At 40.9% G+C, this 24814-nt stretch overlaps 1 protein-coding gene across 1 annotated transcript; it reads left to right on the top strand.

Annotated features, from left to right (window-relative positions):
• The first annotated feature begins 131 nt into the window (after positions 1-131).
• Positions 132-17162, top strand: E2F8 (E2F transcription factor 8). Its single transcript, XM_065404196.1, has 13 exons — positions 132-212; positions 2389-2661; positions 3130-3286; positions 3926-4228; positions 4491-4652; positions 6628-6765; positions 6981-7193; positions 8816-8903; positions 9171-9678; positions 11839-12057; positions 13158-13290; positions 14766-15157; positions 16974-17162. The coding sequence occupies exons 1-13, from the start codon at positions 132-134 to the stop codon at positions 17160-17162; spliced, it is 2856 nt and encodes a 951-aa protein (XP_065260268.1).
• Positions 17163-24814: the final 7652 nt, after the last annotated feature.

The raw sequence follows: 24814 nt of genomic DNA, 5'->3' as shown, positions 1-24814 counted from the left end.
TGCTTCCCGGCTGCAGGTCTCCGCCCAGCTTCGTGCCCTCGCCTGCCTGCCTCACCCGCTGGTGCGTTCCCCTCCCCAGGGCTCGTCAGTGTTGCAATGCCATCGCCGCTGCCCACAGCCCCGCACCTTCGATGACCTTGCGCAGCCCGGCTGGCCCAGGAGCGGTGAGCGGACCCGGAGAGCCCGGGGGTGAAATGGGGACCGAAGAGAAGGTACTTCGTGAGCCTGATGCCGCGCTGGCATAGCTACCCTGCAAAATTAGGTTGACCTCCGTTACGTGGGCATCCAGCTGCCATAGTCATTACATCCCTTGTATGTGTCCTCGCAAAGCTCCTGGTGTTGGCGGTGTGCGTCCCCACCAGGAGTGCTTGTACGGTCAGTGTGGGGCTGGTGGGACAGCTTCTGAAAGCCAGTAACAGGTGATGTAAGTAACATAGCCTAACTACATTGACTCTAGGGGCTTGTCTACACTACCTGCCAGATTGGCGGGCAGCGATCAATCCAGTGGGGGGTCGATTTATTGCGTCTAGTGTAGAGGCAATAAATCAACCGCTGAGCACTCTCCCGTCAACTCCGGTACTCCACCAGAATGAGGAACGCAAGCGGAGTCAACGGGAGAGTGCCCGCTGTTGACTTACCACAGTGAAGACACCGCGGTAGGTAGATCTAAGTACGTTGACTTCTGCTATGCTATTCACGTAGCTGAAGTTGCATATCTTAGATCGGCCCCGCGCGGTAATGTAGACAAGCCCTATGCTTTTGGAGGTGGAATTATTAAATCGGGGTAGTTACATTGGCAGGAGTGAAATTTAAGTGTTATGTTAATGTAAGCTGCCTTGCTTTGACTAACTCTATAGCATAGATCAGGCCTTAATCATGTGTTAACCCTGCCCGATGTGACTGTTTAACTCTGTTGTAAAACCCACTTCACTTGGCATTGCCGTATAACTGTCCTGCCCCGCCATAGTGAGTCAGGCTGACAGTGAGCCTCGATGGGGAAAGCAAACGTGACTGTTCTGCTTGTGGTGGTTTTGCCTGGTTCGATTCTACAGGCAACAAGAAAAACCCTGCAATTGTGAATAAAACCTTTTTTAAAAAATCACAGATTCCAGCAAACTGCAATAGCTGCATTGAACCCACTTTAGTTACTATCCTTTTTTCCTAAGATTTTGCTACTGCTACTATGTAATTGAATTTATATTGAATGTATTTCTGCAAGCTCTGTGTGTTGAACGCCATTTAAAGGGGTAAAACTTAACTGAATGGAGGGCTTACAGAAGAAGGCCCAAAATATATTGTGTTGTGGGTTTTTTTTTTTTTAAACCAATTCCATATATTCACGTGCTGTAAAGTAAAATAACAGCTGTCTGAAAAACTTTATTTTAAAGTGTCTGGAATAAAAAGGAAAATTGATGGCAGGTGTGATAGGTCTTTAACATTTATAGTATATCAGTGACAAAAAGGCAGTTAAAATGGAGCCCCATTTTCCTAGGTATATCAAATAAACATAGAAGAAACAATACACAGCTTGAAATGTACAGAGCATGTTACATATTATTTTCAGTTATACAAAAGTGATAAGTAAATGTCTCAAGCATTAACCCAAAAGAACCTTTCATTGGACGTCAGAGTTAGTATTTGGTTTTTTGCCTGATGCAAGCCATTCCATTCTGCAGCAAGAGTCAGCTCACAGTGGTGCAACAGATTTGAAATTTGCCATATGTCTCATTTCTCTTAGCAAGAAGATTGGCCCTGTGCTGGAAACGCTCTAGCTTTATTTATCAAAAAAGGAGGCAGCTTTTTCTTATAAAATGTTGAATATATAAACAAGCATGCCCATTCCTTAGCATGGCCTGATATAAGCAAAGGCAATATAAGTCACTAATTCATGGCCCTTAATTTTTGTCTTTTCCTTTTACTGGTTGTTACCCCCACTCTACCCCTCTTCAGTGAAAAGGATTATGGGCAGCTTGGTGGGGGGCCTCATAAATGCTAAAAACTACTGTTGATGAACAATGTATCTGACAATCCTTGGCATTATTCCCCCCAAAATGGGTAAACTAGCATTTTTGCATTGGATTAACAGTCAAGCTGAGTTTTATTTTAAGTTCTTTTATTTTTTTGTTTTTTACTTGATGCAAGCAGGAAAAGGCCATATTGCATGCTATAAACCCCGGGGTCATCGTAACAGACTTTATTCAGCCAAGACGTCATTGGCTTAATAGAAGTCTTAACTCCAGTAAAGACTTCAAAATTTGCCTGTCGGCTACCCAAGAGAGTAAACTGATTGGTAGTTGACTAGAATAAAGAACAGTATTGGAATGTAGTCTTATATATGGCATTACTCTGATTTTATGAGATAATTTTTTTTTTTTTTTTTTGGGGCAGGAAAATCACTCTTCTGAGCCACAAAGAAGGATATTGAAAACTCCTCTGAAACAGTCAGCTACCTCATATTCAGTATTAACGGAAATCCAGCCTGATTCTGGACCTCTGACAACACCCCCTAAGTCTCAGGAAGTTCCTCCTGGAGATCCATGGACACCCACTGCTAACCTTAAAATACTGATCAGCGCGGCTAGTCCTGAGATTAGAAACAGAGAACAAAAAAAGGGATTTTTCGACAGAAGTGAAATCGTAGAGGCAAAACACTGTTTACATGTATGTTGTAAAGATTTTTGTAAATTAAACTGGGGGTTGCCTATTGTCTTGATGCAAGTCTAGATACTAGATTTTTTTTCTTTTTTTAAAGATATACTTTAATTCAAAAGGAATTATTTTGGGGAAGTTCTATGTTATACTGGAAGTCAGACTAGATGATCACAATGGTATCTTCTGGCCTAGGAATCTGTATTTGTTCAGTATTGAAAACTAACTAGGCAAGTGAACTTTAACATATACCACCTTATTTGTTTAGATTTTAATTCTGGAATATTAGCTATTTGTGATACCATTTTAATTGTTAGACATAGCAAACACTGTTTGCTAGTTTTATTATTTTGAGGCTTACCAGCTGTTGAGCATAAGGCACTTGGTATTGTTCATCAATCCCAGAGGCTGGCAGTAAATCTGCCAAACTTAACATTTTTACGTAAAACATTGAATTCCTGTTTCCTTGTTTCTGTGCAGGAGCATTTATCAGGAGATGAATATGAGAAATCTCAACCAAGCCGTAAAGAGAAAAGTCTAGGATTATTGTGTCACAAATTTTTAGCTCGATATCCTAATTACCCTAGCACTGCAGAGAATAGTGATATTTGCCTTGATGAAGTAGCAGAAGAGCTTAGTAAGTCTGTGCGTGTACTACATGTTTATGATTGGGAATATGTACTGACCTGGTCCTATGAATATGCTGGTAAAGCCAGCATCTCATTTTTGGTATGTATTTTCACAGTTAAATTATGAAAGTTTGTGTGCATTCTGAAAAGTTAATTTTAGTTCGTTCCTTTTTTTTTTTTTTTCCTTAAGAAAAGAAAGAAATCCTCCATTTTTATAACAATCCTTTTCTGAGTTTGAAATGGAAATCTATTTAACAAAATTGTTATTCCTCTGTACATACTGTCTTATTTCAGAACATTTTAAGAAAAAGAACTTTAAATTATACATTATATAGAACATATAAATATTTACCACAGCTACTGGAAATAACTTGAGTCCAGTTTTTGGTTCTCCAAATTATGGATATGATCAGTGATTGGATGGGTGGGAAATGGGGTGGTTCTCTAGCTGCACTCACAATTTAAGCATTGCCCAAGTGTGACATCAAAATAAGATGTGATTTGTTGTAGACTATGTATATTAACAGAAATGATAGTTCCTTAAATCACCATGCTGGGTAAACCAACTTCAAAGAAACATATGCTAAGAACAATACTACATGATCCAAATTTTAAGATGAATGTATTAATAGTCTTCCTCCTTATAGATGTTGAACGTAGACGCATATATGATATTGTGAATGTGCTAGAGAGCCTGCATATGGTGAGCCGCCTTGCCAAAAATAGATACGCTTGGTACGGGCGTCATAATCTCAACAGAACACTGCAGACTTTGAAAAAAGTTGGCGAAGAGAACAAATACACACAACAAATTGAGATGATCAAGAAGAGAGAGTATGAGTTTGAGTTAGATGGTGACAGAAATGAAGAGATGGCGACAAAACCTGTTGGCCCAAATGAGCATTCAGAAATGTGTTTTGTTGAACTCCCAGGGATGGAATTTCGAGCAGGTAATGATTTTCTATTAATGCCAAGAAGAGTATACATCTGTAATTAAAAATATCCAAACACAGGGAAACAAATCTCTTAAATCCTAGAGCCTGAAATGCAGCAAAAATGTTATGCAAAAGTGTCATTCTTTTTCAGCTGTTTTAATTAAGACCAAGATTCTTGTTGACAAACATTTTTGTTACTTAATTTCTGAAATATTTTTCAGAACTTTCATTTCAGATGTCACTTGATACATTTTAATCCTTTCTCCTTTCCGTACAGCTTCAGTAAACAGCAGGAAAGACAAGTCTTTACGAGTGATGAGTCAGAAATTTGTGATGCTGTTTCTTGTATCAACTCCTCAAATAGTGAGCCTTGAAGTTGCTGCTAAAATTTTGATTGGAGAGGACCATGTAGAAGATTTAGATAAAAGCAAGTTTAAAAGTAAGTAAAATGCTGCTGGAGCTGTCTCGTCTTGAGTCTGTATTTACGTAAGTTTTGTCTCTGATGATCTGTTTTTGATTTTTCTTAAATGGAATATTTCATTTGATTCACTATTACAGCTGTTTCTAGGGATTCTTGCAAACTGTAATCCCTATACACAATGTTGCATATTGTGAAATGTAAGGGGAATCTCTCTCTTCCAATAATATATTTCTAATTAAGTTATACAGGAACTAATTATACCTTTAACACTAGGTGTCCCCAGGGTCTATTTGTAGAGAGGCAACCAAAAGATTATATAAGGAAGACTTGAACAAAGCTATTTTATAGGGCTCTACCAAATTCATGGTCCATAGTGGTCAATTTCACAGCCAGAGGGTTTTTAATTAGTCATTTTCAGATGTTTACATCTGAAATTTCATGGTGTATCATGGGAGTCCTGACCCAAAAGGCGGTCAGGGTGTGGGGGAAATCGCAAGGCTATTGTAGGGGGACATAGGATTGCCACCCTTACTTCTGCCCTGCTGCGCAGCCAGAGGGGAAGGCAGCTGGCTGGGTCCTCAGTTGTAAAACCACTGCCAACTGCAGCACAGAAGTGAGGGTGTAGGGTATAGGTTACCATATGTCCGGTTTCCCAGCAACCTCCCGCTGGAGTGGGGGGGGGGAAGGGGGGAGCGTGTGAGACAGCTGGAGCCGCAGCCTCTCTGTGCAGGGAGGCAACAGCTGGAACCGCGGACCTTCCTGTGGCTGGGGGAGATCCTGGAGGTGGGGTCTCACCCACCCCGGGAGCACCCCTGCAGGGGAAGTGGAAGTCTCATCCCTCGCCATCCCCAGCTGGGCACCAGATTTCATGGGGGAGATCAGATGACCGTGAAGGTCCATGATGCGTTTTTTCACATCTGTGAATTTGGTAGGGCCCTAATTATGAAGTGACATCATCATGTTGCTTATTGGTAACTGTCTTTTTCATGATGAAACATTTTTATTTTTTGTTTTCCCCACCATCTGTCACAAAGATTTGAGTGTCCCTGCCATAGACAGGTCTTCATTTTGGTTATGTAGCTCTGTTGGTTGAAATCTAGAGAGATTTCTAGAAGTCCAGGCAGTAGTTAATCTCATTGGAGGAAGTAGAATTTAAAATTTTGTCTCTGTCAACTCTAATTCTGTGTCATATCTCCTTAAATAGTATTTTATTTGTAAACCCTCAATCCTGCCATTGATTCACAGACAAAACTCCCATTGGCTTTTGTGCGAATTGTGCATGTGGAGTAATGATAGGATCAGGTCTCAGTAGTTTCAGTTAGTAGTTTCCTTTCCACTGCATCATGTTAAAATTATTAGGATGTGTGTGGTTTTTTCTTTCTCCCCCAGGAACTGGTATGTCTGACAAAAAGCATTTCAAGGCCATTGCTTATATTCAGGGAGATGCTATCTTTTTGTAAACGTAACTAATGTATTACCACAGTCTTGGTTAACAAGGATAGCCCTGAATTTTGTGGACAATTTGCCAGGTTTTGTATTTTTTCAATGGGAGAAACTCGGCCTGAACATGTTCTGGTTGAAGTCAAGCTCTTTGTATTAATTAGGATATTGTGGTGTATAGAAAGATTCTGCAGGTGAATAATGATTCCAGTGTATTTTAGGATATTTCTGTTCCTCCTCCCACCTATTTCTAGCTGCTGGCTTTCAGTGTAAGGTTTCTCCACGTTTGCACAATATAGAGACCCAGATATTTAAAAAAATCTTGGTTGAAGACTAAAGTGTTCTTAAAGGATCCAAAATAGAGTTCCCCTTATGAGTTGCAAAATGAGTAACCTCAGTTGTTGCTTTTGATTTTGTGTAACATAAATACAACAGCATGTTGGGGATGGGGAAGCATCTTTAGCCTAATGTGAAATAAGTATGACTTAAAGTGTGCTTCTAATGAACCCAGAAATGCTATACAGAATTCATTAATATATTTGTTTTATTTCAGCCAAAATTAGGAGATTGTATGACATAGCTAATGTTCTCAGTAGTCTTGAGCTTATCAAGAAGGTTCATGTTACAGAGGAGAGAGGCAGAAAGCCGGCATTCAAATGGACAGGACCAGAGGTTTTACCAGTCATTCAGGGTAGGTGTACTACTTTGCTTTCTTTCTGCTGTCTTGATTGGCATGAATTGCAGTTTTTCCCCATGAAAAGCTTAGACCGAAGTTGAATTTTTCTCTAAAGGTTTTTTTTTCCAGTTTGTCAAATAATCCCTGCAGTCTAATCACCAAACAAATATTAAAAGAACTGTTTTATTATTCAGGTTATATGTGATATTATTTTACATTTTCTGTTTTAGATACAAAACCTGTAACTACTACCACTTCCTTGATTCCATCTAATTCTGCAAAATCTAAATATCCCAAAGAGCAGTGTTCAAAAAATCTCTTCCCTTCAAGAGGCAAGCAAAGCTTCACTCGGCATCCATCTCTAATAAAGCTAGTAAAGACTATAGAAAGTGACCGGAGGAAGATCCATTCTGCCCCAAGCAGCCCCAGCAAGACAAGCACAAGTATGTAGTTGAAAAGCAAACTGCAGTATCTTACTCTGGATAGGCTGTTAGAGAGACAAGGTGGGTGAGAGAGAGAGTTCAGATAGTTCAATCTTAGTCCTGCCATGAGTGTAGGAGACTAGACTAGATGACCTCTTGAGGTTCCTTCCAGTCCTATGATCTTGTATTTAGCTGTGCCTCTCTGAGTACCTTCTTCTTGTCTGGGAAAGAGCTCGGTGTAGCTCAAAAGATTGTCTCTCCCACCAACAGAAGTTGGTCCAATAGAAGATATTACCTCACCTACCTTGTTTTTCTAATATCCTGGGATTACACAGCTACAACAGTGCATACAACAATGGATAAGCTATTAACATATTGTATGGGATCTCTTGTTAAATAGACATTGATGTTTAACCTCTTCAGGTAAAAGAAAGGGTGCGTGCATGCTTGAAATGCAAACACAAGTTCTGATTGACTGATACTGTCAAAAACAGGCATAATGGGAGCCAACAGAGAAGTTTGGCACTTAGTAATATATGTACAGTGCTTTACATCTGAGGCCTGAGAAGATTGATAATGAGGACAGATTCCAAGTGCTTTGTCTTCTGAAGCTAATCCATATAACAAAATATAGGAAGCTGTTCCCTCTTTGATGGACCAAATCTAGACCTGGTGTCAGTAGGTGCAACAATAGAGTTGCAACCATTTTACAACTCTTTACCTCAGGTCTAAATTTGGCTCACTGTTTGTAATTGCCTACTCCTGTTACATAGCTTGTGTGCTTTCACAAGTATTTTTTTTATTAAGAAAATTAATTAATTTTTACATAACTTCATTTTGACTTTTTTATAGTGCTGCGTTTAATAGCCTTAAGTAGTCTGTTAGGAATATGTTCTATGGATATGAATACTGTACCTTTCTCAAAACTCTGGCTAGGTTTGGCACAATTAGACTTTTATATTTTTATAACTTCAACGGATAATATTGATTATTTTTAAGCAGCCTTTGCTGTTTTTATCTATTTTTAAATTTTCTCATTTGGGGAAACTCTGGGGAGCCAGAGAATTATTATTTAATTATAGTAGATGGTGAAATTCAAACAGTTAAAGCTTTATAACCGTTAAAACACATACTGTCAACATCACGTGCCAAAATATACAAAGTAAATGTCCTTAAATCAAATTCTAAGTTCTCAAGAAGAATTTTTTTCTTTGCCTATCCATTTCAATTATGGATGGAAATATTTGTCAACAAAACTAACGTTTCCTGACGTTTACTGATAAAAATTCAATCCTGCCACGCCTAACTATGGCTCAGCCCCCTTCTGAAAGGGCCACATTTAAAGTTGAGATGACCATTTATTCTTCATGTAAATGCATTTCTTGGGCTCGGAGTCTGCCAGCCAAAGTATTAATTAGTGCCTCATGTTGTCTTTTGTGGATGCTTCTCTACAAAGAACTGAACTGAAGCCTCCAACTTAAGCCACTATCCAACTGACTTATCCAGCCTGAACTGAATGGTAACATGGAGATGAAAGGCTTTATACCCTGTTACTAAACACTTAAACCATGCAAACTATACAAGTAGGTATTCTTAAAAGTGAATCCAACTTCTATTTATGGCTTTTTTTCCCACCCCCGAAGCAGATAATGATGAAAATTCGTCATCCTTGCCAAGTAAAATGGCCCAGCTTGCAGCAATTTGTAAACAGCAGTTAGAAGGACAATCAAGGTATGTTTACACTAGTGTTATAGTGGGAAGCTTATTTCACCATTGGGCCAACAAGCTTGAGGTGTATTTAGTCAGCTATTGTGAACTAGAGTTAGTCAACCGGTAAACTGTTAAACTAAATAATTTTCAGTAGCATCATTTTCACTTTATTTAATGGATGGAGTAGTGAAAATTACATCAAGTTACTCTATTTTTCTGTCATGACATAAAATGACCAGGGCACTTCTGAATGTATTTAAGTGTGTATTTCTTGTTTTTTCCTTTTAGAGAATTAAAGATGAAATTGACAAGATCTACCTTAGAATGTAAATTGACCTCTAGTGATGAATCTCTTCTGAAATGTGAACCTAATACTACATCATCCTGTCAAACTCCATCTCTTGTTCAGCCACTGGGGGTCCTGCCTCTTATCCACAATTCAGTTTCTCCAGTAATGCTACCTCAAACCCATTCTGCTATTTCATATGCAATATATTTGCATCCTTCCCAAGCCCAGACTGTGACCACGTTACAGTCTGTGCCCTGTCCCAATGTGACTGGAACTAAAAGTGTTTTCAATGCTAATTCACAAATACCATTTAATCAAATGACCACTGAAGAGAGAGACAGTAATACAGGTGAAGGTGATGCTGGGAACTTGGTGGCTAAAGAGAGACAAGTTACAAAAATTGAGTTTACACCAGAGAGGTGCCTTAAAAGATCTCAAGCATTACAGGAGAACAGTTCAATTAAAAAATGTAGAAGTGATGAGAAAAGTCTTGAAGATGTTTATACAGTAAGTAATATAAGAAAAGGTATAGTTTTTTACTTTAATATTGTAGTGTGATGACCTACCGTTATAAAGTGCTTGGGATCCTAATAGAAGCCATAAATAAATGCATTGTATAGAACATGGTTTCAGGAGCAATCATGGAAACACTTAATCCTTTGGTTGAGTTTTGTACAAATGTTCTTAAAACCTTGATGGAAGTACATTGTTCTACAGACCCACCAGTGGTTGGCTGCACAAAGGGATATCATACCAGTCTTATAGCGTGAGTGCTTCTTATTGTTTGAAGGTGGTGGGGAGAGACTTAGGTGGAAAGATTGCACTGAGTTAAGGGGCTGCTCAGATTCCTGTAATTCCAATTTATGCAAATGTTCAGTGTTTGTAATAATTGTGAATAGACTTACACTTAAGGGTGAATCTTGAACTTGCCTTTTGTGAGAGTGAATGTCCATCAATCCTTTGCTCATAGTTTGCCTGGTGCTTGGAAAACATTCAGATACAATATATAGTTCTGTCAATCAAAGCATATCTTTGCAAGGCTGAACCTTGAATCAGGTTGTCTCTTTAAAAACTAAAGTTTTTGATTCAGAAAAATAACCCCACCTAGAAGTGTTTACAGAGCATTTTAGAAGTATAATCAAAAACCAAATCTGGTAACTTGATTTGCTGTCTGCCAGGGGATGTGATTCAGTCTTTCTGGAGTAGTTCAGGCACTTCTCAGCTCATATAGTGACGCATTCATTGTTGGCTTTATGGATGAGAGGGAAAGTGGGGATATTAAATTTAAGTATTTCAAGCACTTGTATCTAGTGCGGGGGTGGGCAAACTACGGCCTGTGGGCCACATCTGGCCCATCAGATCTTTTAATCCAGCCCTTGAGCTCCCGCCGGAAAGCAGAGTCGGGGGCTTGCCCTGCTCTGTGCATGCCGTGGCACCGCACGGCTCCCTGGAAGCAGCTGACATGTTCTCCCCCCTTCCCCCGGCTCCTACGCGTTGGGGCAGTCAGGCACGCTGTCCCAAGCCCCACCTCTGCAGCTCCCATTGGCCAGGAACTGCGGCCAATGGGAGCTGTGGAGGCGGCTCCTGCGGATGAGGCAGCATGCAGAACTGCCTGGCTGCGCCTCCGCATAGGAGCTGAAGAGGGGAGGTGGCGCTGCTTCCAGGAATTGCTGGAGGTAAGTGCTGCTCGGAGCCTGTACCCTTGAGCCCCCCCGCACTCCAACCCCCTGCCCCAGCCCTGATTCCTCTCCTGCCCTCTGAACCCCTCGATCCCAGCCCAGAGCCCCCTCCTGTACCCCAAACCCCTAATCCACAGCCCCACAACAGAGCTCGTACTGTCAGCCGGAGGGGTGCCCCCCCTGCACCCCAACCCACTGCCCCTGCCTGGAGCCCCCTCCCACACTCTGAACTCCTCATTTCTGGCCCCATCCCACAGCCCACAACCCCAGCCGGAGCCCCCTACCCCCAATTTTGTGATCATTCATGATCCGCCATACAATTTCCATACCCTGATGTGGCCCTCAGGCCAAAACGTTTACCCACCCCTGATCTAGTGTTATTAATTCCTGACATCTTATATAATGGGCTATATACCATGAACCAAACTATTGAGAGAATAAAAAGCTGAAACTTCCTGTTCCAGATCTCTAGGTATATGTGAGCTGCGCTGGTACACTTGGGGAATGGGGACATGGATGTCTTTCAGACCCTTGTTTCTCAATCCTGGGGACAGTTGATGACCTTTGGCCTCCTAGTGCACATTAGCAGTCCTTAGGCTGTTCTCTAAGTTGTGCTTGCTAGAACAGCTCTAGATCATCAGTGCAGTGTGTTCTGACCATGCCCCTTCCCAACCATGGAACATCTAGTATGCTGGTGGGGGCACAAGTGGGTAATGTAGAGCCTGCTGTGCTGGTACTTTAGGCTCCTGCAGCGCAGAGTGATAGAGTGGGGTTTGATGCTACGGCTCCTTAAGAGTGGGCTATTTCCAGTAGTATCCACAAAAGATTAATGAATGAAATCAGTTTTTGAGACAAAATTAAAATATCTAATAATGAAAGCAAATACATTATTAAAAATATATACTTCTTAATTACACCTACTGTAGATATCTAAAACCCATCTTTAAATGTCTGTTTTTTTGTTTGTATGTACTACATAATTTTTCAGGGAGATTCTCTTAAGGGTGAAAGACCATCTTCTAGAGCTGTGCACTTAGAGCCTGAAATCAGTCATTTCCAAGAGGGAAGCCAGAACAAATCTGAGAAACTAGATCAAAATATGGAATTTTGCTTTGATCATGAAAGGAGAGAAGGTCTTTCAGAAGATAAAAGCAGAGCCAGTACTACACAAGAGATGCCTGTTGCATTTGCTGTTCCTGCTCATGAGGTATACTTTCCACTGATTGGAAAAGTACAACTTCCCAAAGATTTATTACTTTCAGAAGCAGAAATTTAACAGTCAAAGCATACATACAGGAAACCTGTGGTGCATTTGGTCTACAGTCTACTCTTAAGCTTTTGTTTCTCATAGGACTCTACTGTATTAGGCACACAAACAGGGGAGGTAGAAGAGACTGCAGCAATATTTGTCATGGAGGTGGCTTATCTGATAAGTTGACTTCATTAGAAATTCTGCTGGAGAGTCTTTAATTTTCCTCTTATGCTTAATTTCAAAGGTTTATTTGGCTTACAGTAAAAGCGCGTGAATTCTCACATGACTAATCCAAAAACTTCTTATAGTTCTTAACTTCTAAAATTTTTGATTGAACAGCAGAGGACAATGCTCAAATTTAATGGCACTGACATATAGTGAGACCTTGTAATTCTCAAAACCTGGTTTCTTTTTTTAAAAAAATATATAGTATATTTCTTAATAGAACATGAAATATTTATAAACCCCTTGCCAGAATAAATGAGCAATCTACTTTTGTTTGTTTGCTTTCTTGCTCATTTGCAAAACTCAGCCTCCACAGTGGGTCTCATTATTAATGTGTCTATCTGTGGCTGGGATGAGATGCGAGTTCTCTTGGCACAAACAGACTTTTATATCAAAAAAGTATTTTACTCATGTTGGATTCTTGCATCAAAAGTCTCATCTGACTTGAGAATGGAATGATGTTGCCATCTGAGTCCAGACTCTGGTTTGTCTAATTGTGCATTCAAAAAAGCTGTCAAAATTTGCTTTAAAAACATGTCTGGTCTAATTGGAGGTTAACAGAAATGCAGCACACTCTTACTTCTTGAGGAAAGGAAGGCTTTGTGTTACATAATGGAGATTGCCGCCAACTAAAGATCTGTGTTTGGGGGGGTCTTGTCCAAGCCTTTGGCAGACGTCAATCAACAGAAACAGATGCAGCATAGGACCTAGAGGGTGGGGAGAGTAAAAAATAAGGGCTTTCTTGTGGAATAAAAATTATCTCTGCAGAAACACATCATGAATATGTTTTTTATTGCACCTGTACAAAAAGATTATCCTTTCTTTTTCAGACCTTGTTTCCTTCAGGGTATATTATTCCTCTTGCTCAGTGCATGCAACATGGCAACGAGGCCATATTTTCTAACAAGGAGAAGTCTGGGATATGTTCGCTACCACACATGACCTACAGTTCACCCATTGCAGGTGTGTATATATATATATACACACACACACAAGTATTTATATATGTACAAGAGTTTGCCGGGGCTCGATCCTCTCCGGGGTGGCGGGGAGCCACACCGGCTCACTACACCCCGTTGAGTTTGGGGGGGATTCGTCTGGCTGTGGGGTCTCCCTCGGCAGCCCTTGCTGTAATTGGAAGCAACACGGTAAACCCGGCCCTAGGTCAGGGCGGGGCAACAAACGCTGAGTCAGGGCTCGGGCCCTCAGTCAGGGCTGAGTAACAAGTACAAAAGGATTAAGCCCAGGCCCTAGGTCAGGACAGGGCAACAAATGCTGAGTCAGGAGCTCAGGCCCTCAGTCAGGGCTGAGCAACAAGTACAAAAGCCCAGGCCCTAGGTCAGGGCGGGGCAACAAACGCTGAGTCAGGCGCTCAGGCCCTCACTCAGGGCTGAGCAGTAACAACAGGTCACAGCCTCCTCAGGACAGAGAAAGGGGGAGTCTGCCACCCACGAGTTGGGTGGCAGGGGGGACGCAGGCCCTCCCACTCCACTGCTTCCCAGCCTGGGGCCCTAGCAGCAACAGAAGACCCGCTGCTGTCAGTGGGGATCCTGGCCGTAACACACAGACATAGGCTCTGGCAGTGCTGCAGCCTGACTGGGGTCGGCTGCCCCCGGGCTACTTCCACACTCCCCCTCGGGGCCTACCTGGGTCCTGGTGTCGGCCTCTGGGGACCCAGGACCATGGGTTCTTCAGGGCAGGGATTGATCAGCAGGCCCGGCAGCTCCTCCGGATAGCGGGCGCAGGGCAGACCCGGCAGCTCCTGGCGGCCGCCTTGGGCCGCGGAGTTTTCCCAGCCACAAGCTAGGCTGGAGACGTCTGGTCCCTCCGGCAGCTGGGCCTTTACTGAGCTCTGAGGGCAAGCCTTTATACTTCCGGGCCGCCGCCTCTGAGGGGCGGGCTCTGAGCTCCCTAGCTCCGCCCACTCCGGCCTCTGGATGTGCTCTTCCCCCTCTGGGGTGGCGGAGAGCCACACCGCCTCGCTACAATATACATTTAAGTTCTCTGGTTTTGAGCATTGTGGACCAATTTCACCCAACAGAAGTCAGTGAACCTATACCAGTGATGGATTTCACCAGTAGGAGTCCCAGGGTGTATCTACAGTGCAATAAAAAACCCACAGCAGGGAGTCTCAAAGCCCAGGTCAACTGATCCAGTCTTGCGGGGCCCAGGCTGCAAGGCAAAAAAACTAGCAGTGTGGACAGTTGGGTTCGGGCTGGAGCCTGGCCTCTGAAACCCTCCCTCCTCATGGGTTTTGGAGCCTGGGCTACAGCTCAAGCTGGGATGTCTACACTGCTATTTTTAGCCCCCCAACCTGAGCCTGAGTCAATTGACCTGGACTCTGAGACTCGTTGCCATGGGTCTTTTACTGCAGTGTAGACAAACCCCTCATCTGTTAAAGGTTGATTTTTAATTTCCACCTCATTTTTCTTTTACAGGTGTCGTTCCAGTGACAGCTTCCGAATTTACAGCAGTTAATATTCCTGCTTTTCATGTCACACCCTTGAAGTTAATGGTATCACCATCTTCTATAGCTGCTGCACCTGTAGTAAACAGCTCGTGTCTTAATTCAAGCCATAGTAATCCTGTCCAAAACCCAAGCTCTTCAATTCTGAACTTTACACTACAACACTTAGGACTCATACCTGCTGGTGTGCAAGTTTCTCCAAATCCTGTGCTTCAGCCAGTGCCAATCTCTCCAAAACCAGAGCATGTTAGTCCTGTTTCAGAGAATGTGAGCTTGCAACAAGGAAGAGTGTTTAAAAATGAATCCCAGATAACTGAGTGTGACTTAAATGGAAAATCAGATGCAGTAATTCCTTTACAGCAGGTAAGATAACTGTCAACTAAAAGTTTTCCATCTTATTTTAAGTGTTAGATATTATTTATAGAATAGTAGTGCCCAAAGGCCACAATCAAGGAAAATTTGAGTAATGCACAATAAAGATTGGTATTATTGCTAGCAGGGTGGATTGATTTAAATCAAAGCAATTTAAATCACCAGTTTTAATCATGGTTTAAATCAGCAATCAGGAAAACTTTATTTAAATAATAGATTTTAATCTTATTTTGCATTTGTTGCAAGATTGATTCTCATTAGTTAAAACTTGTTGATTTGCAACTAAATATAGCCTTTACATGGAGTTTGGTGTTTGTCTGTTTTTCTTTGTTTGTTTGTTTGTTTGCTACCCAGCAGGATACACTATATCTATACATATTAAAGCTATATTGTATAGCTTAACTTACCTTTATTCAGACTCTTAATTTTTACATTTTATTTGTTAAGAAATGGGGAATGAGGTATTTCTTATTTACTAGGTGATTAATTTTTGTAAATGCGATTAGTGTCAAACTTGGAAATTTAAAAGTAAATTAAAAAGCACAAAAGAGCACTTTAATTTGTTTTAAGGTAGTTTTATTTAACTAACAACAATGTGTTGGAAACATAAGTAAAAAAGTTTATCAAAGTTTATTAAAACATGTTTTGCCATTTAAAACTAACTGATCCATTAAACAAAGTATCTGTAATTAGAGAATTGAACTGATTGTTTCTGGTCACCATGTCCCTCAAGATTTTCTAATTAGTAGATCTCATCCTCTTATATCTAATATTTATTCATAGATTGATGAAACAGGCTTTTCTGATTTTTCAAGTCCTAATTGGTTTCTTAATTTTGAATGAACCAATCATTGAACTAATTTAGTTCAATAAACTGATATGAAGAAAATGTTCTCTCTGCACCTACAGCTGTCAAAAGCTGGCGTACCATTTCAATAAACTGAGTCCAGGTGCTTAGGGGTGACTTCCAGCAGTTCGGTGGTTTGACTTTCTTTAAAACTTGGCAGCGTCCATTACTTTTAAAATTAATTTAAATGATTTTAATATATGATTTATTTTTAAAAATTAAATTTGTATTATAACTTTAATAAAAAGAATCCTATTTAAATAAACTGTTTTTAACTTTTAATAGACTTTTATCCACCCCGATTGCTAGAATAGATGGAGGGGTTAACTCGATACCTTGGTAGATAGGGTGGGACTAAGCCATGAGGAGTCTTTAAGGGACAGACAAAGAACTCGTTTGTTGTAGAGAACAGAGAGCCAGTTGGGGGAATGTAAAAAGTGAGGTTTAGCAAAGACCTAAGACATCTTAGCAATAGCATTTTTGAATTAACTTGAGAGGACAAGATGGCATTTATCAAGGCCAAAAGAAGGAAATTTTTTATTTTACTTTCTCTTTCTTCTTGAACTCTTATTCCCCTCATGTTGTTATTGTTTATGTACTTAATGTTAAGTTTCAACTCCTGGTTCTACCTCAGATATGCATATTATCCTACTCCATGGATTAGTGCATATCTGATCTGAGGGCAGAATTAGTCTGCATGTTTTGCAGGACATCGTGTTGCCTAAGGGTGTTCATAAATCTTTGCTCTATAAATAATACATGGGATTAGAAGGGAGGAACAAATGACACTCTCATAAGACAGGTATAAATACACTCTTTCAAATATACTGAGAGTGTCAGAATAGACTAATCAGATTATTTTGATAAAGTCTTACAAGGTTTTTGAAAATTCTAGCTTTAAGTTTCTATCTAGTTTTATGTGCCTCAAATGAAACAAATGTTCTTTTCCCTTCCAATCAGACTACTGTGCCAGTGAAACCCGAAGAGCCACAGGCAGTGACTGAAAACTTTTTCCGTACGCCTGGAGGGCCGAATGCAATTTCTAGTTTTGCTTCGTCTCCTGCAGATTCAGACGGTGTGGATGGAATTTTACGAGGAAACTTGTTTGCCCCACAAAGAAAACTTGAAGTGTCAGAGGACCAACTTTGACTGGGATGTCTGGCTGTTAAACTTGTTTCGTGGCTATATTTGCCAGTACAACATGTTGCATGCATCTTAGCATTGTGATTTGGAAGATTTATCCCCTGGAAACGAATTGTAAATGCATTAAGTCCTCAATACTGGAAAAGCCTTATTTAGTTCTTAGAATTAAAATTGGCTCTTTTTTTATAAAAGCAAACTAATGTCCATTAATTTCTGCAAATGACTTGTTTAAAGCATTACAACCAACTATGTACCTATTGTCTTACTCTTCATAACAGTACAGAGCAAAGTAAGCTCTTGGTCATAATTTGTGGTGTACAGAAACTGAGTAAATACAAAACCACACAATATCAGTACATGTTTTGCACATTGAAAGTACTGTGAGCATGTAATATATTGTATTTTTAAATAGAAAAGGCTATGGTTAAATATTTTCTACTTTCTTTTTACTCCTACATTCTTTCAATAATGATCTTGTAAAGTTAGTAAAAAAAAAAAAGGAATCAAGTATGTAAATTAAGAATTATTTATAATGTATTTTTAATCAATTCGTTCACATTAAATTTAAGGCTAAACTTTCCAAGTTTAAGTGGTAAGGGTATTGTTTAATCAAATGAAGTAACCACAGTAACTTACACATAGTATATCAAGATCTTTTTTATATTGTTCTATGGTAAGAGCATCTCGCTATTAATTTGCATTATAGGAAGAGGAAAATAGTATCTTTATCAGAAGGCAGATATCTTATAGATATGAGACAGACTTTTTGAAACTGCCCTCATAGTTTTGCATCTGCAAATAACTGGGTGTAAATATTGGTGCCCTTTATGTTTTGAATTCACATTAACTATTGAACTCAAAGGAAAACAGTCAAAACTGTAGAGTTTTGTATGGTTTCAGGTTCAAGCTAGGTAAACTCCTCACTAGAGCTGGTTGAAAATTTGTCATTGGAATGATTTTTCCAACAAAGCATGGCCTTTTTGCAAAACTGAAATTTTATGTGAGAATTTTGGTTTTGCTGATGATTTTTTTATTTGAATTTTCCAGATGGTAGGGGGGAGAAAAAAGACAGTTCCCTGGCTCTTAGAGCTGGAATGGGTTAGTGGAGAGGCAGAACTCCTGGGCTCTCTGCCTCTCTAGCAGTATGGGGCTCTTGTCATTGAAATTTCACAAGTGGAAAAGAAGCTGGAAAGCCAAAAACAAAACAAAACATCTTTTCTTTAATACCCTTTTGGGGGGCGGTGGGAATAAATACAAATTTGAGTTTTTGACACCTCATCCTGCTTCAGGACAGAACCCTCTTCCCCATTAACCTGAAGAACTTTTTGTAGACCAAACTGAAACACTACGGCCAACAACCTACTTTCTTCCTCTACTAACCTCTGAGAAGTTTGCAACTGGACCCACACTACAAACTGGGGCAATCTCCAAATTTCATAATCCACTATAAATCAGCGTAGCTTCTCTTGCTACTGTACAAGTTTGAGAACCTTGGCACAAGTTTCACATAATCTGACCTGAGTTTTGTGTGCGTAACAGAATCCAAATTTTATTTTTTGTAATACGGTGCTGTAACTATAGCTATTGTAGCTTCTTTCACCGTAGCAAATGTTTTCTTAAACACTGGGTTATAGAAACATTGAGAGTCAAATTCTGCCTTGATTTACAGCCCATGGAGTTTCCGTTGACCTCTGTGTAAAGGAAGAATGTGGCCCTAAATAAATGATGCACGAGAACCAAAATTTAGATCCAAATCTCTATATAAGGATGTTTGCATCAGTTTTCTGTTTTTACCCATCAGACAGCTGGATAAGAAAGTAGATGGCATTTGGGCCCATCTCTCTCAAAAATAACTTTAAGCTGTAATGATGTGAAAGGAAAAATCTTACACTATGGGGATTTACTGGAGGTGTGGACCCGTTTGAAAGTTTCCTCTTGTAACATATTTGCATGGTAAAGGAACTGCCCCCAGTTCAAAAATATACCTTGCTCAAATTCCCTTAGGATTCCATTCACTGATACCAAAATTATTTCCCCTCCCTCACTTTGACATAGAATTCCTAGGAGAAGGCTTTATGGTCAAAACGTTCCTAACTCAATTTTCTGTTTTCAGCATCTTTTGAATTAATATTTAGAATTTTAATTTTAAGCAAATCTACTACCCCCTCTATGTGCAGGCCCCCCACATACCACCTGTTTATATTATTTATCCATATCTGTCAGAGCAATTGACCTTTCTCCATATTAAAGAACCTACTAAGGCAGGAAATAAAGAGCTTAAGCTGACTCCTCTGGTTTGGTGGTCCTTCTTTATAATTCTTCTGCTTTAAGAATTATAAAGAAGGAAAGGATTCTTTCCTGCCTGTTTTTTATATGAGGAATTCAGGTCTGGTCTAGGAAGAACAGGATAATGAGAATACTGAAATGGTAACATCACAAGATGCAAGAGAGTGAAAGCTGATTGTAGGGATGTAAATAGTGTTTTTAAAAAGTAAATGTTTGAACTATTAAAATTGTATTGGTTAAACGTTTAACCATTAGGTTACGCTGCCGCCCCATGCGCCCAGGATCCTGGCTGCTGGCCCCACGCCTGGGTACTCCACTCCCTTCCTGCCCTGCACCAGGGGTCCTGGCTGTCGGCCCTGTACCCAGGGCCCTGCTGCTGGCAGCCGGGACCCCGTAGTGTGTGGCTGGCAGCTGGGACCCCCGCGTGGGGCTGGCCGCAGAGTCCTGCAGAACACCTTACCGATAAGATTCATGCTTATCGGTTAACCGGTTAACATTTTACATCTCTAGCTGAGCAGGAAAAGCAAAGCATTTAAACTTTAAAAATAAATTTAACATTTATGCCTAACACTTTAGAGAAAGGATGTCTTTGTCAAAGATTCAACACCATCAAACTCCTCCCCACTCCCTATCCTTTCCTTCTGCTAGGAAAAAAGCAGAAATGACTCATATCTGTAAGGTTAAAAAAAATCAGGTTTATATTACAAAGGGGAAAACATTAATCAAATCAATTTAAACTTTTGTATATGTTGTCAGAGTGGGTAGGAGTGTATCATAAACCACATGAATGGTCAATGCTAGCTATTAGGGTATTGCCTTTAAGTTCTGCCTATCCAAACTATGAACGTTTGTATATGTTTTCTGACTTCAAGTCACTCTTGTGACTCTTGGCTGTTGTCAAAATTCAGTCAGTTTTGTGTGTTCCAGCACTTTGCTTTGTTCATTTTGCAGACTGAAGACTAGAGTTCTACTCAAAGGGAGACATTCCTGCATTCCCCTGAAGATCTGAATTTCACTTGCTGCTCAGCTGAGCTCACTGTTCCTTCCACCTGTGTAATCTATTCATAGACATGACCTGATTACCTGATTCATTCTCCTGCAACTACTAGCAAACTTCCTTTGATCTCTAGGCTGCCATCACTTTCTTTGATATGCTGCTTTCAAGCATGAGAAGTGCTTTTAGTCCCTGCACGTTTGATTTGTCGCATTCTTCCCCAAAGCATTGCATCTCACATCACCACTGAAAGAGAAAAATTAATGCACTTGCTCACTGATTGTACACTCCAAGTCTCCATTTCCAAATCAGTGTTCTGGCCAGAGATTATATCCGCTGTGAACATAAAAAGGCCCAATTCTTCTTTTTGCCCATATGGCACAGAGCAATAACACTGAGCTGGGATAGTGAAGGAATAGTGCACAGCTCCTAAGGCTGAGAAGCACTCAGACCTGCACTCCGAAGGAATTAGAAGCAGCATCCCTTGCTTCATCGAGAAAATTGCTGGACCCATCCTCTCAGAGGGAGCATTAGTCAGTACCTCTGAAGTTTATTGGGCTTTCTGTACCTATGTCAATTTTCCTATGATTGGTTATGAATATTGTGGAAAATGACATCCCATTTAAGCCATTCCTCCCTTGTGAGGCCCCTGCAACTCCAGGCTGAAATTTACATATCCCTGGCCTGGCTAATGACAAGAGTGATGATCAGCTGGTTTGTTCATGTTTCTAGATTCCAAGGTAGAGCCATACCATTAATTGACCAATAATAAGAATATAAGCGCCTGGTGGTCATAAGCCTAGTAGACACCTAATCATGAACTCAGCAGTGCCTTTAATTCCCCTGCTCCATAATCTTAGAAGAAATGTTCAAACCAGATAAAATTGCTGCAGCTGCCTCTGCACTTTGCCTCACTGTCTCTTTTCAGAAACTTTAATGCAATACATCACAAAGTCATTCCAGCTTCTTCCTTTAAATCCCTTCAGCCTGGTAGCTGACAGTAGTTCTGCCCTAAAATAGAGACACAGGTATTCACAGGTGGACCTTTGGTGCCTAGCTGCCACTTTAGGCACCTATGTCCAACATTTAGATGCTGCTGGCATTCACAAAACCCCAGCTCAGCTACTGCCTAACCCTGTAGACAGGGCCGGCGCTTCCACTAGGCGACCCTAAGCGGTCGCCTAGGGTGACAGGATGTGGGGGGCGGCATTTCGCCGCCCTCGGCGAAATTTCAGCTTCGATTCCTCTGGGCGGGAAGAAAAGCGACCGCGGAAACGCCGCCGAGAACCAGGGCCGCCCAGAGGGGTTTCTTCCGCTCCAGGTCTTTGGCGGAAATTCGGCAGCGGGTCCTTCACTCACTCCGGGACCCGCCGCCAAAGTGCCCCGAAGACCCGGAGCGGAAGGACCCCCGCCGTCGAGAATGCAGCTTCAGAGGAGGAGCTGCCGCCAATTACTGAGGAGGAGTGCTGCCGCCTAGGGCGGCAAAAACCCTGGCGCCACTCCTGCCTATAGATGCCCAAATTCCTTAAGACACCTACATTTCTGCGGTTAATATACCCAAGGTGCCTTTATTTTGGCAGCAGGGCATAGAATCATAGAACTGGAAGGGAATTTGAGAGGTCATCTAGTCCAGTCCCCTGCACTCATGGCAGGACTAATTATCTAGACCATCCCTGACAGGTGTTTGTCTAACCTCTTAAAAATCTCCAATAATTGAGATTCCACAATCTCCCTAGACAATTTATTCCAGTGCTTAACCACCCTGACAGTTAGGAAGTTTTTCCTCATGTCCAACCTAAACCTCCCTTGCTGCAATTTAAGTCCATTGCTTCTTGTCCTATCCTCAGAGGTTAAGAAAAACAATTTTTCTTCCTTCTCCTTGTAACAACCTTTTACATGCTTGAAAATTGTTATCATGTCCCCTCTCAGTCTTCTCTTTTCCAAACTAAACAAACCCAATTTTTTCAATCTTCCCTATAGATCATGTTTTCTAGACCTTTAATCATTTTTGTTGCTCTTCTCTGGACTTTCTCCAATTTGTCCACATCCTTCCTGAAATGTGGTGCCCAGAACTGGACACAATACTCCAGTTGAGGCCTAATCAGCACAGAATAGAGCGGAAGAATTACTTCTTGTGTCTTGCTTACAGTACTCCTGCTAATACATCCCAGAATGATGTTTGCTATTTTTGCAACAGCGTTACACTGTTGACTCATATTTAGCTTGTGGTCCACTATGACCCCCAGATCCCTTTCCGCAGTACTCCTTCCTAGGCAGTCATTTCCCATTTTGTATGTGTGCAATTGATTGTTCCTTCCCAAGTGGAGTACTTTGCATTTGTCCTTATTGAATTTCATCCTAGTTACTTCAGACCATTTCTCCAGTTTGTCCAGATCATTTTGAATTTTAATCCTATCCTCCAAAGCACTTGCAACCCCTCTTATCTTGGTTTCGTCTGCAAACTTTATAAGTGTACTCTGTAAGCCATTATCTAAATCATTGATGACGATATTGAATAGAACCGGACCGAGAACTGATCCCCGTGGGATCCCACTTGTTATGCCCTTCCAGCATGATTGTGAACCACTGATAATTACTTTCTGGGGATGGTTTTCCAACCAGTTTTGCATATGCATTTCCCTAGTTTGTTTATGAGAAGGGCATGCAAGACAGTATTAAAAGCTTTACTAAAGTCAAGATATACCACATCTACCGCTTCCCCCCTATCCACAAGGCTTGTTACCCTGTCAAAGAAAGCTATCAGGTTGGTTTGACACGATTTGTTTTTGACAAATCCATGCTGACTGTTACTTATCACCTTATTATCTTCTAGGTGTCTGCAAATTGATTGCTTAATTATTTGCGCCATTATCTTTCCGGGTACAGAAGTTAAGCTGACTGGTCTGTAATTTCCTGGATTGTCCTTATTTCCCTTTTTATAGATGGGCACTATATTTGCCATTTTCCAGTCTTCTGGAATCTCTCCTGTCATCCATGACTTCTCAAAGATAATTGCTAATGGCTCAGATATCTCCTCAGTCAGCTCCTTGAGTATTCTAGGATGCATTTCATCAGGCCCTAGTAACTTGAAGACATCTAATTTGTCCAAGTAATATTTAACTTGTTCTTTCCCTATTTTAGCCTCTTCTGTTCCTACCTCATTTTCCCTGGCATTCACGACATTAGACGTCCAATCACCATCAACGTTCTTGGTGAAAACTTAAGCAAAGAAGTCATTAAGCACCTCTGTCATTTCCACATTTTCTGTTATTATTTTCCCCCCATCGTTGAGTAATGTGCCTACCCTGTCCTTGGTCTTCCTCTTGCTTCTAATATATTTATAGAATGTTTTCTTGTTACCCTTTATGTCTCTGGCTAGTTTGATCTCATTTTGTGCCTTGGCTTTTCTAATTTTGTCCCTACATACCTGTGTTATTTGTTTATATTCATCCTTTGTAATTTGACCTAGTTTCCACTTTTTGTAGGACTCTTTTTTGATATTTAGATCATTGAAGATCTCCTGGTTAAGCCAGGATGGTCTCTTGCCATACTTCCTATCTTTCCTACTCAGTGGGATAATTTCCTCTTGTGCCCTTAATAATGTCTCTTTGAAAAACTGCCAACCATCTTCTATTGTTTTTACCCTTAGACTTGCTTCCCATGGGATCTTACCTACCTACTCCCTGAGTTTGCTAAAGTCTGCCTTCTTGAAATCCATTGTCTTTATTTTGCTGTTCTCCCTCCTACCATTCCTTAGAATCATGAACTCTACCATTTCATGTTTATTTCACCCAAGCTGCCTTCCACTTTCAAATTTTCAACCAGTTCCTCTCTATTTGACAAAATCAAATCTAGAACAGCCTCTCCCATGGTAGCTGTCTCCACCTTCTGAAATAAAAAAAATTCTCAAATACATTCCAAGAACTTATTGGATGATCTGTGCCCTGCTGTGTTATTTTCCCAACAGATGTCTCGGTAGTTGAAGTCCCCAATCACCACCAAGTCCTGTGCTTTGGATGATTTTGTTAGCTGTTTAAAAAAAGCCTCATCCACCTCTCGTTCCTGGTTAGGTGGTCTGTAGAAGACCCCTACCATGACATCACCCTTGCTTTTTACCCCTTTTATCCTTACCCAGAGACTTTCAACAAGTCTGTCTCCTATTTCCATCTCAATCTCAGTCCAAGTGTGTACATTTTTAATACATAAGGAAACACCTCCTCCCTTTTTTCCCTGCCGGTCCTTCCTGAGCAAGCTGTATCCATCCACACCAACATTCCAATCATGTGTATTATCCCACCAGGTCTCTGTGATGCCAACTATGCCATAGTTGTGTTTATTTACTAGCATGTGCACAGCTGCCTAACTCCTGACACTGCCC

The sequence above is a fragment of the Emys orbicularis genome, chromosome 4 (genome assembly GCF_028017835.1).
Source record: "Emys orbicularis isolate rEmyOrb1 chromosome 4, rEmyOrb1.hap1, whole genome shotgun sequence".
Classification (NCBI taxonomy): domain Eukaryota; kingdom Metazoa; phylum Chordata; order Testudines; family Emydidae; genus Emys; species Emys orbicularis.
Note: the sequence above shows the minus strand (reverse complement) of the source record. Positions and strands in the feature narration are given on the sequence as shown.